Here is a 17,787-nt window from a genome sequence, read left to right as displayed (position 1 = left end):
CACAATTCTGGGCCCCTTATCTCCATGGGCCCGGGACAACATACCCCTTTGCGGGTCTGGTAATGAGCACTGAAGACATGTGGATCAAGCACTCACTCAGCGTATTCACCCATGTCATATGAGGGGAGAATGTGGGCGGTTGGCAGACAAGCGTGCCTTGGCTGAGTGACACATCTGTATTCCACACTGGCACATCTTTGTCAGGTGCATGTGCACATACAGGTAAAACTGATGAAAATGCCTTGTGACAGTTTGTAGTTAAAGTACTGTAACACCGTGCTATGCAGCATTTTCTAGTCAATTAATGGTGTTCACAAGTCCGCAAACGGTTATATGACTCATTACAGCGCTAATGAATGTTCTCTCGGAAGGGGAAAAAACATGCTCGCAAGTTGGCTGGCATACTGTACAAGGCTGTAAATGAAATATGAAAACTAGCTACAGTAGACGGCTGCCTTTCCATCACTGTCTTCTATTTTGGCAAACGTGCTTCATAAGTGGAGTTGAGTCCAGCTGTGTTTATTTGCTTTCCTAAACAGCTCATTATTTGGTACAGATTGGGGGGTTTAAGTGTGCTTTGTAATGAACCGCAGGGGGTGCCCTCCTAAGACAACCAACATAATGTTGCACAGCTTTAAAGTGAACTTCATTACAAGGTACTCAACAGAGCAGCTTCTTCAGTGGTGATTTGTACAGCGGCTTGAGCAGTCACATGCCTGTCAGCGTGCCCAGTGCCCACTCAGTGTGACATACACATATCTCACATGGACAAGAAAGACCTCCAACAAAGAGAACACATCTTCATTATAAAGTACAAGGGCTAATACAGTGGAGTGAAAGGGGGCGGCTTTTCAAGGGCAGCTTTCTTTGTTAATGGACTTCAGTGTCCTTTCTGTTTGGCAAATGCTCTCAAAGACAAGTCGAAATCAATTATAAAAGATGGTCTATCAGCAAAATAGGTAGGCTTCCTCCTTGTAGCTAGAACAGTCTGAGGGGGACATTCCCCATGAAAGTAATGTCCACCTCGTAGGGAGCAGTAAAAATTCATAAAATGTCAGCAAAAGGAAACTGTAAGTAATTATATCCCTCCCTGTCAGCAGGAAGGCAACTCAAAGTGTGCCTGGGGTACATCACGGAGCTGTAACTCGTCCTAGATTATAAGGATCTTATGAAGAAAACATTCGTTACTGCATCGCATCTCGTCTGGCAAGAACCAACAACTCTCAAATCTCAGCAGAAAACTTGACATGTTTTTCTGTCAGATCAATAACATCTCCATTTCATATCTTTCGAAACAACTAGTCATCATGAAATGGGTGACAATGATGAATATGGATAATAACAAAGCTATTAACAGAAAACATTACACAGCTTATGTAAAACTACTGTAGTGAATGGCACACCAATGCATTTACTCTATACATTCATCTACTGCACACTTATCTACATTCACATCACATCCAAAGAGAAGCAATTAAAATCTCAGCAGAAAACTTGACATGTTTTTTTCTTCTGTCAGATCAATAACATCTGCTTCTCATAAAATTTGAAATAACTACACAGTAAAATATGCAGTGTTAATTCAACACTTAGAGAGTACTCTGGGGCCAAATACACTGTAGAAGGTGCTAAATCAACTCTCTCTGTGTTGAATTAATGCTGCAAAATTCATTATGTAGTCATCATAAAATGGGTGACGTGCTCACTGCCAACTGGTCTCATATGATTCAATGTTAATTGCTAGCTTGGAGGTAATATTTGCACTGCCGTACTCAGAAAACGGTTGAAAGTACAGGAGAATGGTAAATGTCAATTATTTAACTCAAAGAGGGCTATAAAATAAGCTTATTTCACTTTTCACAACATTTGCACACTATCACTTTAACACATTTCATTAAACACATGATAGAGATTGCCAGCATTCTGCATGCTATGAAGGAGCTCAGATAAATTCTCCGAGAGCAACACAGCGCACATGCTTTAGTGAAATCGTCTGGTAAAACGGTGCGATTATACAGCCATTTTCGCAGTGATCTTGTATCTAAGGGGGTCCACCTCGAAGCTCGAGGGAGAGAGAGAGACGAGAGAGGTAGGCTAGGCTACGCTATATGCGAATGAAAGATATAAGCAATAAGAAAGTTCACCGTCTGGGTCTTAATAATCTCCTCTCACACAGTTGATCTGATATATCTCGGTGGACAGAGTCCGCATGGTAATACCGGTGCTGATCTACATTAAATGGGCCTGTGTGCGTTGTGCCTCCGTGAGGTCATTGGCGCTACCCATCCATCAGTGGAGGGTGCTGCAGCAGTGAGTGTGTGTGTGTGTGTGTGTGTGTGTGTGTGTGTGTGTGTGTGTGTGTGTGTGTGTGTGTGTGTGTGTGTGTGTGTGTGTGTGTGTGTGTGTATATACAGTGTGTGTGCAAGGTGACTGCCTGGCATAGGGAAGGGGAGGATGTACGACACTGCCACTCCCCCCGCCCTCACTGCTCTGTCCACACACACACACACACACACACACACACACACACACACACACACACACACACACACACACACACACACACACACACACACACACACACACACACACACACACACACACACACACACAACCCACAAGCGTGCATACACACACACACATATTACTCTCAGCCCAACCCCTCACCACATACACATACCTACAGGCCCAGCCAACCCCCGTCCTGCCCACACACACCTCACAGCCCATCCCATCCCCCTCCCACACCTCCAACTGTAGCTCAACCCCTCCCGCCACACACAACGCACACACACACACACACACACACCTCCAACTCTAACCCAGCCCCTCCCCCATTCCGCACACACATATACACATAGTACACACACACACACACACACACACACACACACACACACACACACACACACACACACACACACACACACACACACACACACACACACACACACACACACACACACACACACACACACACACACACACACACATTCATACACATAGTACACACCTCCCACTCTATTTATCATCACCTGACCTTCTTCTGCCCTCACTCATCCTCTCCCTTTCACTCTCACTCCATCACCTCAACACTTCTCTAGCCCCTCCCCTCCCTTCACTCCTCTTCCCTTCTTTTCCCTCTCTCCTCCTCCCAGCCCAACCCACCCGGTCTCTCCCTCTCCACCCCATCCCTCCTCTCCCTCCTCCTCCCCCTCCTCCTCCTCCTCCTCCTCGTCTCCTCCTCTCCTTCCTCCATGCACTGCTTGGCTGCACCTCCTGTTATCTGACTCCAGCATCTCCAGGGCTCCTCCTCTCCTCAGTCTCTCCTCTGCCTCCTTGCCTTCCTACCGTCTACCCTGCATCTACATACTGCCTGTTCTCTGCCTATCTGGGGCTCCTTTCTTCCTGCTCCCTCCTCTCTTCCGCCTCTCCTCTACCTCTGCACAGTATCTCCTGCACATCCTTTACTGCTCCTCCTGTTTTATGACTCCTGCATCCTAAAGGTCTCTCCTCCTCCTCCTCCTCCTCCTCCTCCTCCTCTCCTCTTCCCCTTATCTCCACTGCACCCCTTACACCACCTCCTGTTGTCTGACGTGTGCATCCCCAGGGCTCCTCTTTCCTTCCTCTTCACCTCCCTCATTGCACCTCCATCACTTCCTAGGCTGACATCTCTCTCTGACATCTCCAGGGCTCATACCCTCCTCCTCCTCCTCCTCCTCCTCCTCCTCTTCTCCTCCCTACTGCACATAATATAGTACACCTGTCCCTCTCCTACATCGCTGTCCTACTGCTTATCTCCTCTCCTCTCCTAGTGCTGATAGGGCTACACCTCTTGTATTCTGACCCCCGTTTAACACTCACCAACATAACTTCCTGCCAACATAATAACCCTGCCAACGTAATAAAAAAATGTGCAGTTCAAATGTGCAGCTCGGCCAATGTAATAATTTCCAGCCTTCCTCACATTTTGTCCCATCAGATGAGAATGTCATTGGGGACGTAGAAATCCTGAAATGTCTTGGCCCCTTCAATACAAATAAAAGTTAACTGCCCAGTGGAATCTATTAGGCAAATGATAAAATATCTGCTTTCGCTGACATAGTGTTTTTATTATTGAATTAGTGTTTTTTGATCGGACAAAATGTAACAACAGGTAAGACTTCTCAACCTTCCCACCAACGTAATAATGTCTTGTCAATGGAATAAAGGCAACATTACATTGGCCGGGCTATTACATCTGATCTGCACATTTTTTATTACGTTGGCAGGAAGTTATGGTAGTAATTGGTGGGTGTTACGTTGCTGCATCTTTCCTCCTCCTCCTCCTCCCCTTCCTCCTGTCCCAACTCATTCCTGCCTGTCTCGTTGTTTACAGTATTTCCTCTCCTACCCTGCTTTGCCTTTGCTACACCTCCTGTTTTCTAACTCTTGCGCCTCCATGGCTCCTCTCCCACCTCCTCCTCCTGTCCCATCTCCTCCTGTTCCTGCTCCTCCTCCTCTCCCACCTCCTCCTCCTCTCCCACCTCCTCCTACTGTCCCATCTCCTCCTGTTCCTGCTCCTCCTCCTCTCCCACCTCCTCCTCCTCTCCCACCTCCTCCTACTGTCCCATCTCCTCCTGTTCCTGCTCCTCCTGTTGCTCCTCCTCCTGTCCCATCTCCTCCTCCTGTCCCACCTCCTCCCTGCCCTTCTGCTTATCTCCCTCTCCTCCCCTGCTGCCAGTGGGGCTCCGGGTTGAAGGAGTTGAGTGGAGCGGAGCGAAGCCAGCGTGATTAAAACCTCCCAAACACATGCATAAATAAATACACACGTGGGGATAATGAACAAGGAGATGAACTAATAGAGCGTGCTGTTTATTTATTTTTTTGCGTCTGATGATCGGGGAGGACGGACCCAGTGTGGTTAATATACGAAACGCTGAAGGCGGTGGGTGGTGGTGGTGGTGTTGAAGGGTAGTGGCGCTTTTTTTCCACCCACCGCTCGCAGCCTCTGCGCTTTTAGGCTGATTACTGATAGGACATGGGAGGGAAGACGGAGGAAAAGCGAAGCGAGAGGGTTGTGAGAGGGGAGTGGTTGGGAGGGAACGTGAGAGGGGAGGAGGTGAGGATGTGAGGGGGCGGGCGGCTGGGTTGGGAGGAGGGCAGGGGAGGGAACTTGGGTGGAGAGGAGCAGGTGTGAGGAGCGGTGGAGGTGGGAGAGGAGGGAAGGGGAGGGCAGGTGGCAACATGAGGGGAGACAGAAGGGGGCATGTGAGGGGTAGGGAGTAGGGGGAGGAGGGAGGGAACGTGAGAGAGGGGAGACGAGGGGATGTGAGGGGCGGTTTATGTTGGAGGATAGGAGGAGGATAGGCAGGAAAAGGAGGAGAGGGAGGGTTGGGGGTTGGTAGATTAGGAGGACTGTCACCTTTTCAGCTCCTCCTACCACATCTGAAGCAAAACACTTCTGTCCCTAGGTGATGAACATATTGCAAATCTATTACTCTGTGCAGTGACTTTAGACAGCTCACTCACCGCTCACCTCTCATACTCTCGCAATACAATCGAGGTACTCAGCACTCGGCAGTTCATTTATCCCACTGACAAAGCAAAAATAAAGACGTTTTTTTGGATTTTTGTGAATTTCTGAGGTAAAAAAGCATCCTATTTACATAAGAGTTCAGTTGCTTCACTTAGCACTTGGCTAAAGCTCCCACTTTGGTGGCAACGACAGTCTCAATTCATCTCAGTGTAAGGGAAGAAAAAAAATCTTGGCACATCTTTCATTAGAAGGCTTCCCTGACTCCTCTTGGCAGAATAGTTGAAGCTGAACTAGGCTGGATGTGGGAGCATTGATGCGCAGCAGTGGCGGTTTTTAAAGGCCACTCTGGCAGATGCCCTTATTGAGGTCTGGAGTCGGTTCTTGTACAGTTTTTTCATTTGGCTGTCAATTAAAAACAATCAAAAACATTATGTCATTGTTTGTTTCCAAAAAACGAACTGACCTTTTAAATCTATGTTTTACACATTGATAATGGATGCTGTGTGTATGCATTGCAATATTGACCTAGGCACCTAATAGCTGCATGGATGTAGCATTCAGGCTCATGAGATTTCAGATTTTGAATGAAAATGTGGGTATATTACAGCGACATGAACACATGGTAATGTAATGTAAGATGATAGAGAGATATCATGATGAGAGATATATAGGTTTTTACAGGCTGAGGGCACCTTTTGCCAAAAAAGGGCTCAGGCATTTAGCAGGTGTTTTTGCAAATGCCTTAGGTTAAAATGGGTTAATTTAATTCTTGGGTCTGAATTAAATGAAACATTTAAGAAACAATTTTGGGATAGGTTTGATGTTATTTATGTTTTTAAAAAAACAACACTTGACTTGTTCTACCAACATAATGCTTGGGACAAAAATAAAACGATAAGAAATTTTGGCAGCAGTTTTGATTTGCAGGTCTGCAATTTGGCTGGGCCATTCTAGGACTCTTTTCCTGGAGCCTGTTTGGTGCTGTCTTGGCATGGTACTTCAGGTTGTCGTTTTGTTGAAATATAAACCTTTGTCCCAAAACTGAGGTCATGTGCTCTCTGGCTAGTGCTCTCACCTATAAAATGTATATGTGCGTGCGTGCGTGCGTGCGTGCGTGCGTGCGTGCGTGCGTGCGTGCGTGCGTGCGTGCGTGCGTGCGTGCATGCGTGGGTGAGTGCGTGTGCGCGTGTCTGTGTGTCTGTGTGTCTGTGTGTGTGTCTGTGTGTGTGTGAATGTGCGTGTGGAGGGGTTGTAGTCAGAACAGCTCGATATTTCTCAGTTCCCCAATCTTCTCATCTCTATCCTCTTATCTCCCACCTATCATGTCCTCTCTCCAAGTCACTGTAACGGAAAAGAAATGTCCCCATGGTATTTTTGTGGACCGCGCACCATAGACATACACACATTGTCGGACTGCACCATGTCTGACTATAGTCTAGTTTTAGCTAGTAGTAATTTCTCTGTACCCATATCTCCACGTCTATCCTGTCCTAGTTAATGTAGAGACATCTGTGTTGTATTATTGTGGGCCACGACATGTCTGACTAGCTGAGCTCCCTAAAGTAGGCCTGTGTGTGTGTGTGTGTGTGTGTGTGTGTGTGTGTGTGTGGGTGTGTGTGTGTGTGTGTATGTGTGTGCGTGTGTGTGTATTTGTGTGTGTGTGTGTGTGTGTGTGTGTGTGTGTGTGTGTGTGTGTGTGTGTATGTATGTGTGTGCGTGTGTGTGTATTTGTGTGTGTGTGTGTGTGTGTGTGTGTGTGTGTGTGTGTGTGTGTGTGTGTGTGTGTGTGTGTGTGTGTGTGTGTGTGTGTGTGTGTGTGTGTGTGTGTGTGTGTGTGTGTGTGTGTGTGTGTGTGTGGGCGCATGCTTGCGTGTATAGGGGGGGTTCTATTCAGAATTGCTAAAGATTTTCCCATACCCATATCTCCCATATCTCCCTCTCCATCCTGGCCTCTCTCCACATCACCGTGGAAACATCCACCTGTTTTTTTTGTCTTCTGTGGGCCACATCATGTCAGACTGTAGTAGTACTAATGAGGTGAGGTTGAGGCTCAGCGTGGCTTACTGTTAGCTCCACAGGCCTGCCTGGCTGCCTGGCTGCCTACAGTAGCAGAGGCTGTGGAAGTCTGGCCAAATAGCTCCAATAGTCTCCGTTTCGTCAGGCCTGGGGATTGTGCTTGTCACTGAGCCCTGTGAGGTGAGTCACTCAGGTGACTCCTTCACCTGTCAGCTAATATGCCAATTAGCAGCAGGGTGAGAATTGTTGAGAAACCAGAAGGAGGGGTATACGTTTCAGATTTTAAGCGATATAAATGGAGTTACATTGAACCATGATTAAATGGTGTGGAGAAAGAGGAGTTATCGATACCATAAAGGGGACAGTCCCCACATCCCCCTTACAAACCGCAAACCGCGACTTTCAAATCTCTTCAAATTCTTGGTCTGACCAAGAGCATAACAATTAATGTTTCCCAAACAGCATGGCTGACTCGCCTTCCTAGGTTTGCTACTGGTTGACTGGTGTCTGACAAAGTGGGTGGAAATCAGAAACGATATTTACATTGCTCTTGGCCTGACTAGAAGCAACGCAGAAGGTGTTGCGTCACTAGGAAGGTGTGGCCTGGCTAGCAAGCTATAGCCTCCCGTTCTGGTCATATTAACTACAAAGGTCTTTTAACCCCCAAACCCCACCCCCCCCCCCCCCCCCCCCCCCACCCCCCCCCCCCCCCCACCTAATCCCACACATGCGCACTGGATTTTCAGGTATAATTGCTTCGAGACGTTTCCAGCTACGGAGCCATGTGAAGTGAAACTCAAAACACCATACATGAAGCAGGATTAAGTCTGCATTCACACAATTTCTGCACGTTTTGGATTTTCACTGTTCTTCTTTTAAGATTAAGTCACTTAAAGCCAGCAAGGTCGTGCACATGCCAAGGTAGAGAATCGATAACTTCAGCGACCTAGACTAGAGCCGTCAGCGACCTACGGTAGAGCAGTAATGATAGTCAGGCTGGGTCAGCAGCTCACCCGAACCTTTATCCGCTTATCTAACTCGACATATTAAATAAACCCTTTAAAAGAATGTCTATTGAAGTGAGCAGAGCATTTTCTTGTTTAAACTCACTGCCTACAGCCTCATGCTCCACTACAGCACACCAGGAAGGGCCTAAAATAAACTCCATGTTTTTCCAACTTGCAGTATAGCGGCCAGCAATAATATGTTCCAAGCAGCACCTAGACTACCTAAAGGTACCATTATATAAAACTGCACTCTATCCCAGTTAATGAGGAGACGGTTGTTATGAAGCACCTAGAGTACCAAGGGCAATCTGTCCCCGTCTGTGATCCTCAGGCTGGGGCTCTGCTGCTTCACACGTTAGTAATGCCGCACATGTAAAAAAGTGCTGCTCTTGGTGTATTATCCTCTGAATATTTTAGACCCTGAATTTATCTCCGGCGTTGCTGCTAAAGAACAAAAAAAAAACAGAGCAGGGCTCTAGGGCCAGCTAACAAGGTGGAGAGAGAAAGCCCAAACCACACAGGCTGAAACGGCATACACGGCGTAGCTCTCGTGCTGCATACCGGCAGATTAAACAAGCTACCAGAAAATCATGTTACTGCTACTACGTCTGTAGTATTACAATATCATCCTCATCAACAATAATATTAATAGTAATAATAGCATTTTGTAATAACAATATGGGCCTAATTGTCCAAATCCACATGCTTTGTTCCAGTAAATCGTTCTTTCAATAATCTTGTGATGGAAAACGTTTCGTTTTCATTCTGCCCTTAGAGGCTCCATTCTTCGGGCCTATTTATATAATGCACATCGAACTAGCGGCATCACCTTCACACGCCGCGCTCGCTCGTCCTCAATTACTCAAGTTTGACTAGTGCGACCAGATAGATGAGGAAGAGTGGAGGGGAAGACTGTTAGTGCTGCTTGGACATCTCTCCTCCCTATTGGACAGCAATTGACAGGGCCTGCTGCTGCTGCTGTGTTGTTGCTGTTGCTCCTAGGCATTTTCACAGCCTGCTCAGACATCCCCCTATCCTTCCTCAAGACGTGTGTGTGTGTCTTGACACCCTCCTGCCTTGCCTTGTGGGTCCATGGACAGGACAGGACAGGACAGGACAGGACAGGATAGGACAGTTCTTAGCCTAATGGTGAGAGAATGGTGTCTTCTCCGTGACAGACACTATTAACCGTTGGACCTTACACAGACAGGCTTCTCTGCCTCGCCTAATTGCACCCCGAGAAGTCTATTTGGTGAGGCCAGGCTCCAAGTGCCGACTAGGATGGAATAGCATCTATTCTACAGATTTAACTAGTAACTGCAACTGTGCAATGCACCACTTGCACAAGCCTGAATACTAATGCTTACAGATTTATTTAATTTTATTTTTTTCAATAGATTTGAAGTCTCCGTAAGAAAATACTGTTCTTGCTTTGCCAAGTTCTCAACGGTGTTGTCTGTAGATTAGAATGAAAAACCGAATCAAATCAACTCTGCAAAACCATAACAAAAATATGGTAAAGTGGAAAATCTCTCTGAGAAGTCTGAAATCGCGCCAAGCATATCATGCATGCAATGCAGTAACAGAATAAAAAGACGGGGAAGAAAATAGGGAAAAGAAAAAGCCCACACGCCACAAGCTGTCATATTTACTCCGCTGGTGCGACACCTCTGTCACACTAGGCGATGAAACTAACGTCACAGCGTCACTGACGATGCCGGCACCGCAGTGGAGCAGTGATAACGGCAAATGACAGACGCAAGCACACGGGCTTCCCAGCGCCTCTGAAGTAATGTCTCAGTGGCGACAGCAAAAACAAAACCTTCATTACTGCTGCCCCTCATCTGTTCCAAACGCCTCGGACAGGAGGACGAATACGTATGCACAGCACTGCACTACACTGCACTGCGCACACTTGGACTGAATCCAAAAAAGCTTACTCATTCACAAGGCCTACATAATGTAGGGAACCAAATTCGCATCCTACAGCTGGGGTTCTCAAATATTTTTGGGAAGGGGACCCCGAATTGAGCATTTTCCAAGGACTCCCTCGTAATTGCACCCCCAATTACAGTTGCCACAATGGTTGTAAATAGACAATTTAATGCAAAGGTGGGGCCGAAAGTTAGGAGTGGGCCTACTGTATCAGTGGGTTTCCCTCACATTAATACAAACTGGTTGGATTAGATTAGAATTCATTGAAACAAATAACAGACTGACAAACAGCAGACTAACAAACAAAGCATGCGTCACGCATTAGCTCCTGAAGCATTGCCATGTATTGCATTGCAACAAACTTGTTTTGCCTCTATTTGTTTTTTTTAGAAAGAGGACAGTGCAAACAGACAAGAAATGAGTCAGAAGAGAGAGACAGGGAAGGGTTGGCAAATGTGCCTCACTAACATTAGAGCCACGGTAGAGCCCACTGTAACAAACATTTGACAAACCCCCTTGTAATGTGCCACGGACCCCCAAAGCTCCATGTACCCCACTTTGAGAATCACTGTCCGTCAGTAAGCAGTGAGATATGTAGTAAGTGAGTTAGCTTTTTGCGTATAACCTCCATGCAAAGGCAACAGAAAAATGTAGAGTGATGATGGGACACAAGCACACGCTCCTCCTTCCACCAAAACATCTCCATCCTTGTCCTTCCAAACCAAGCACGACTAGACAAATATTGACGTAACTGATTTGTGTTAGTCTACCGGCAGATCATTGAAACACACACACACACACACACACACACACACACACACACACACACACACACACACACACACACACACACACACACACACACACACACACACACACACACACACACACCTCCCTCCCTCTAAGCTGCAACCCATACGGTGCAATCACACACATACACTCACACACACACTGTACATTCACTCACATTACACACATACATCTACACACACACACACACACAAACACACGCACGCACACACACACAGACACACACACACACACACACACACACACACACACACACACACACACACACACACACACACACACACACACACACACACACACACACACACACGCTCTCCTTCTCCTTCGCTCCAAGCCGCGACCCGGCCCTCACCATACCTTCGGAGTGGTGGGACAGGGTGAGGAGGCTGACGCAGGAGGCCCCGATGCCCGAGCCGAACACCGTGACCCGTTTGGGGTCGCCGCCGAAGTAGACGATGTTCTTGCTGATCCAGCGCAGGGCCTGGATCTGGTCCAGCAGGCCGTAGTTCCCTTTAGCCGCCTGGTCCCCCGTACTCAGGAAGCCTGCAGGACATCAGACAGAATGCACACACACACACACGCACGCACGCACGCACGCACACACACACACACACACACACACACACACACACACACACACGCACACACACACACACACACACACACACACACACACACACACACACGCACACACAAATGCACACACACACACACTAATGAGACCTATGGTAGAGCAACTGAATCTTTACTCTAAACTCTTAGGACAAGCTACCAACATTGTACCAGCATGCAGCTTCCACAAAGACCCATTTTCATGACCTCTCAATAATCTGACGATTTCCCATTGACAAGTCAAATTACCGTCATTCTCAGCCAAATTCTGAGGCTGAAGCAGGAGCCTAGGCTATTTTAAACACAAGTCTTTCCAGCTGACAATTTTTATGAGAATATTGTTAAGTAAATCAATTGTCAATTGGTACCAGTGTATTTTTGCCCACATGTTTTAGGAAAACACACCCACTGAATGAAAGAAAATGACATTGATAAGCCGATGAAAAATCAGACAATGACCTTTGAACTATTTAAATATATCAGTGAACCATCAAAATGGCTACCTCCAAAGAGATGTAAGTAAAATTGTCGGGTTATTGAGAGGTTGAAAGGAAGGATCTTCAGAGATATGCTCAGTCCCCCAACCTGATACTAACATTTAGCAAGCTTTAAATGTAGAATGTAAAGCATTACACACAAGTTTAACACATTCCAACACAAAACATTTACATTACATTTAGCTGACACGTTTACCCAAAGTGACTTACAGTTATTCACAGGGTATTTGTTGCATTGCCTGGAGCAATGCGGGGTGAGGGGCCTTGCTCAAGAGCATTCAGCCATGGATAGGGTAAGGGTGGGATTGAAACCTGCAACTCTCTGTTCTAAAGAACACCTCCCTAACCACTAGGCAATGGCTGCCCAAAATGTGAATGGTAACACTATTTTGCAAGTTATTACATGTATAACAATTATAATGGATGTGTAGCACAAGTACAGTATAGTGTCTAGACTTGAGTGTCTAGAACCCTTTGTAACATAACAACTGCAAATACTATCACTATTTATCAAGTACATGCAGTGTAAATATAGAGTATTCATATCCCTTGTACCCAATAGCTGCGATTGCGACAGTACCACGACAGTACTTTGGTGAGTAACTAAGAGCAAATGAACCCACATTACTCTTAAGAAAAAGGTCTATTTCAGGTGTATGATAAATAGGGACCTCTTCAATCTTGTCAGGTGTGGTGAGCTCTCCAGGGCTGAATTAATGAACAGAGCCAAGCCAGGCCCAGGCCCAGGGGACTACAGGGCTCTAATGCAGCAGGCCAAATTGCCCCTCAAACGACCACCCCCAACCCACACACACACGCACACGCACGCACACGCACACACACACACGGACACACACGCATGTGCACGCATTCACACACACACACACACACACACACACACACACACACACACACACACACACACACACACACACACACACACACACACACACACACACACACACACACACACACACACACACACACACACACACAGAAACATGCACGCACTTACACACACACACACACACACACACACACACACACACACACACACACACACACACACACACACACACGCATTTACACACACGCATTTACACACACACACACACACACACACACACACACACACACACACACACACACACACACACACACACACACACGTGCACGCATTCTCACACACACACACACACACACACACACACACACACACACACACACACACACACACACACACACACACACACACACACACACACACAGAAACATGCACACACACACACACACACACACACACACACACACACACACACACACACACACACACACACACACACACACACACACACACACACACATTGTAATCCCTTTCCCCAAGGGTCCTGAGGTAGCAGTGTGCGTATGTCAGGGAATGTAAACTCCCCCCACATAAAGGGCGCTAGGGTCCAGGTCAATTTTGTAACAGCTCCTTCCCAACCCCCTCCCCCTCCCTCTCTCCAAGGGTAGCATATGTGTATAATTTTCGTAGCCAACCAGGTGAAAAATGGACAAAGGGACGGCTAGCATGGAGGTGGCAGGATTTTTTTGTTGCTGCCCAAGGGTGCTTAATTCCTTAATCCGTGCCCCGAGCCCACAAGTGTAGGGGTTTATAACATTACAGCTGTGAATGCTAACACTTCTAAGCAGGTTGTGTGTAAAAAATAACACTTGGGTTACATTACACTGAGGTAAAAAAAGGGAGTTTGTGAAATATGAACATTTTAAAGACTGGCTGCGCTTTGAAGATAATCTTGTCAGGTGTTTTGGGATCTCTTAATCACAATGTGTGTTCTGATATCGTTTTAATCTCTTTGAATGCCGGCACTCATTGTAAGGTGATTGCTTTGTAATCACACACAACTGCCGTGCCTATATCTCACCATGGAGGCTTTTCACATTCGGATTGAGTGCAGCTCAGACATTATTAAAAAATGGGAGTCCCTCAGTCGGTCTCTTTCTCTCGTGCTGTCTCTATCCCTCTCTCACTCTCTTTCTCACCTCTCTCTTCCTCCCTGTCTCTCTTTCTCTCTCATTTCTTCTCTGTCTCTAATTCTCTCTCTCTTTTTCTCTCTCTTTATACACGGTATATATACCTGTTTGTATATCTCTCCCTGATCTCTCTCTCTCTCTCTCTCTCTCTCTCTCTCTCTCTCTCTCTCTCTGTCTTTCTCACTCCTTTCATCTCTTCTGAGCTCTATCTGTCCCTCTCTCAGGTTCTCTCTCCGAGTCCTTCTCCCTCCTTGTATCTACTGCTATGTCTGTCTGTCTGTCTGTCCTCTCTCTCTATCTCTCTCTCTCTGTCTCTCTCTCTCTCTCTCTCTCTCTCTCTCTCTCTCTCCACTACTCACCGAGTATTCCCACTCGGTAGTTGAGGGTGATGACGATGACGTTGCCGTAGCTGGCCAGCACGCTGCCGTCCATGATGTTGCCGGTCCCCTCCATGTAGGATCCCCCGTGCACAAACACCATCACAGGCTTAGGGTCGTCCCTCGCTTCTCTCAGTCCTGCAACAAACACATGATCATTAGTGGGGATTCATTACTTTCTGTGTGTGTGTGTGTGTGTGTGTGTGTGTGTGTGTGTGTGTGTGTGTGTGTGTGTGTGTGTGTGTGTGTGTGTGTGTGTGTGTGTGTGTGTGTGTGTGTGTGTGTATGTATGCGTGTGCGTGTGTGTGTGTTTAATACTTTCTTTCTCTGTGTGCGGGTGTGTTTGTGTTTGTGTGTGTGTGTGCGCGCGCATACATGTGTGTGTGTTTATTACTTTCTTTCTGTCTGTGTGTGTGTTTGTGTGCGCGCGCACGCATGTGTGTGTGTGCGCGCGCGCGTGTGTGTGTGTGTCTGCATATGTGTGCATGTACAGTAGCCTATGTAGTATGTGTGTATGTGGGTGTATGAGTATGTTTTCATTTGCAGGTGTTAGATTGAAAGGCGTGGTGGCTCTCTGAGAGACATTTGCTTGTTTGTTTTTGTTGTTGTTATTGCTGTTGTTTGTTGTTTTGAAGAGTGACGTGCTGACGTGTGACTGAATGTCTTGATGTTTAATGTCTGCTCCTACATGTTGACTTTCATGTTCTCGGGGAGGTGTGGGTGATGCAAGAGGAGGGAAAGACACATCAAGTTTTAATATTGATGGCAGCCGGCGGGGAATAGGAACAGCACGTACACAGCACAGCACAGATCGGAGGAAAAGGAGAGCCAAAATAAATAATAACAGTAATGAAAACACAGGTGAGCACAGTAAAATAGTGTAGTGTTAGTTTAACACTGAGAAAGAAGGAATAACAATACAGGGGTGCATTTCTCGAAACCATAGTTGCTAATTACATTAGCTACTTTGTTGTTTGCAATGCAATTTCCTATTGGCAACTACCGAAGTTGCTAACTGGCTAACAACGACGCATTCGAGAAACACACCCCAGGTGTTAAATTTGACTCTACAAGTGTCAAATCAGTGCTACAAATAGACTGTGAAATAATTCGCTGTGTTAATTCAACACTGAGTTACTGTTAAATTTCACTATACCAAGTGTTGAATCACCACTTCAAAGAGATTTACTGTGACATAATAATAAAAACACAGGTGTGCAGTCAATTGCTTGCAATGTTAAATACTGTAGGTAAATAACACTTTGATAGAAGGAAGAACACTGTAGGTGTTCAATTCAACTCTGTAGCAGTTCATTCAACACTGCAAAGAGACTTACCGTCATCGTCATCCTCGCTGTCCTTATCTGGGGTCTCCTCCATCATTCTCTTGCCCCCTTGGAAAGAAAAGCCGCATCCCAAAAAAAGTGCAAGAGGAAGGAGAGAGGAGAGAAAAAAAATGTATAATGTCAAGAGCAACGTCTTTCATCCAAAATAAAGCCTAGACGTCTTTTCCAATATATCATCTGGTGAATGTGGTATATCGGTAGTGGAAAGTGCAGTATGTGCATGCAGTGCCTTCTGTTGCAGAGAGGAGGGAATAGAGCTGTTTTTCAAGGTCTGTTGCCTGGCCGAGTCCGAGATCTTATTATTAAAGGGCCAGGTTCCCTGCATATGCCAGTAAACAGCTGGCTAGTCCAGTCCCTGTGTGTGTGTGTGTGTGTGTGTGCGTGCGTACAAATTTGTGTGTGTGTGTGTGTGTATATTCATGTGTGTTAGTGTGTGAGTGTGTTTGTATGCAAACGCACTGTGTATCTATCGGTGTGTATAGTGGATGAATGGTCTCTAATGGTTTCCTAAACTCTGCATATACAGTAAACTCTGTATATCTGTCGCCATGCCCAAGTGTTCTCTCTGTGTGTGTGTGTGTGTGTGTGTGTGTGTGTGTGTGTGTGTGTGTGTGTGTGTGTGTGTGTGTGTGTGTGTGTGTGTGTGCGTGCGTGTGTGTGTAGGAGAGAGAGAGAGAGATACAGAGAGACAGATGGAAAGAGAGAGAGAGAGAGGGGAAGGAAGTGACAGAGACTGATACACATCAAATTAAAAGTGATTGAGGAAAAAGGGGACAGACTGACAGACAGATACACAGATAAACAGATAGAGAAACTGAGAAACATCAGACAGCTCTCAGAAAACGAGACAGAGACCAAAAGACAGAAACAGATAGACAGTTTAGGCATAGAGTAAAAAAAACATAGAGGGATAGATAAAGTTAGAGGGAGAAAGGGGACAAGATGGGGTGGAGAAAGAGCAAGCAATAGAAAGATATTGCGAGAGAAATGACCCATTGCAGAGACAGAGACTCAATGGAAAACAGCAGAGACAGAAAAGGTACAGAGGGACAGACAGGCAGAGAGTGAGCAATAGAAAAACAGCAGGATATGAAATAAGGGCAGTGAAAGCTGTGAAAGGCCAACAGGGAAACTCCAACTCCCATTGTCATTGTGACATAGCACACCACAGCACATAAGTGTTCACTGCACACTGCAAACTTGTGTTTTTATGCCTCACCCGTGCAAGGGGGCAGCCCCCAATGCCACCCCGAAACTGCTGTCATTGAAGTGTTTTGTGTGTATTTAACAGGAATGTACCGCATACTGATTTTTAAGGATTTGCCGAATACCAAATCCACTGCTTAAGATTTACCTAAATCCGAAACCGGACACCGAATCCCGCTCCGATCACAGAAACAGATACCAAATCCTGTCAACAAGGCCGAATCTGGCCAATACCAAATATTGGAATCGGTACATTCCTTGTACTATTTCATATTTGGCAATGTTGTACCTACATAATAAAGGTAGAAAAGCAATCTTTGAACTTCAGTTAGTGGCGAAAGAGAAAATGATAATGTGAGTGAAAGAGTGAGAGTGAATCTCACTCACTGGCTCGCGTAGGCACATAGATATATACAGGTAAAGTAGTGA

The 17,787-nt window shown here is 46.2% G+C and overlaps 1 protein-coding gene across 1 annotated transcript in view; it reads right to left on the bottom strand.

Annotated features, from left to right (window-relative positions):
• The window catches only part of nlgn3b (neuroligin 3b), a 30,593-nt gene that overhangs the window by 8,973 nt on the left and 3,833 nt on the right, over positions 1–17,787 (bottom strand). Inside the window, exons 3-4 of the mRNA XM_063203869.1 lie at positions 14,789–14,935; positions 11,644–11,829 (exon numbers count right to left, since the gene is read on the bottom strand). Of these exons, the coding sequence (XP_063059939.1) occupies positions 11,644–11,829; positions 14,789–14,935 (333 nt within the window). The remainder of the gene's footprint in view (positions 1–11,643; positions 11,830–14,788; positions 14,936–17,787) is intronic.

This window comes from Engraulis encrasicolus, chromosome 7 (genome assembly GCF_034702125.1).
Source record: "Engraulis encrasicolus isolate BLACKSEA-1 chromosome 7, IST_EnEncr_1.0, whole genome shotgun sequence".
Classification (NCBI taxonomy): domain Eukaryota; kingdom Metazoa; phylum Chordata; class Actinopteri; order Clupeiformes; family Engraulidae; genus Engraulis; species Engraulis encrasicolus.
The sequence above is the reverse complement of the archived record's forward strand: the minus strand, read 5'-3'. Positions and strand labels throughout refer to the sequence as shown.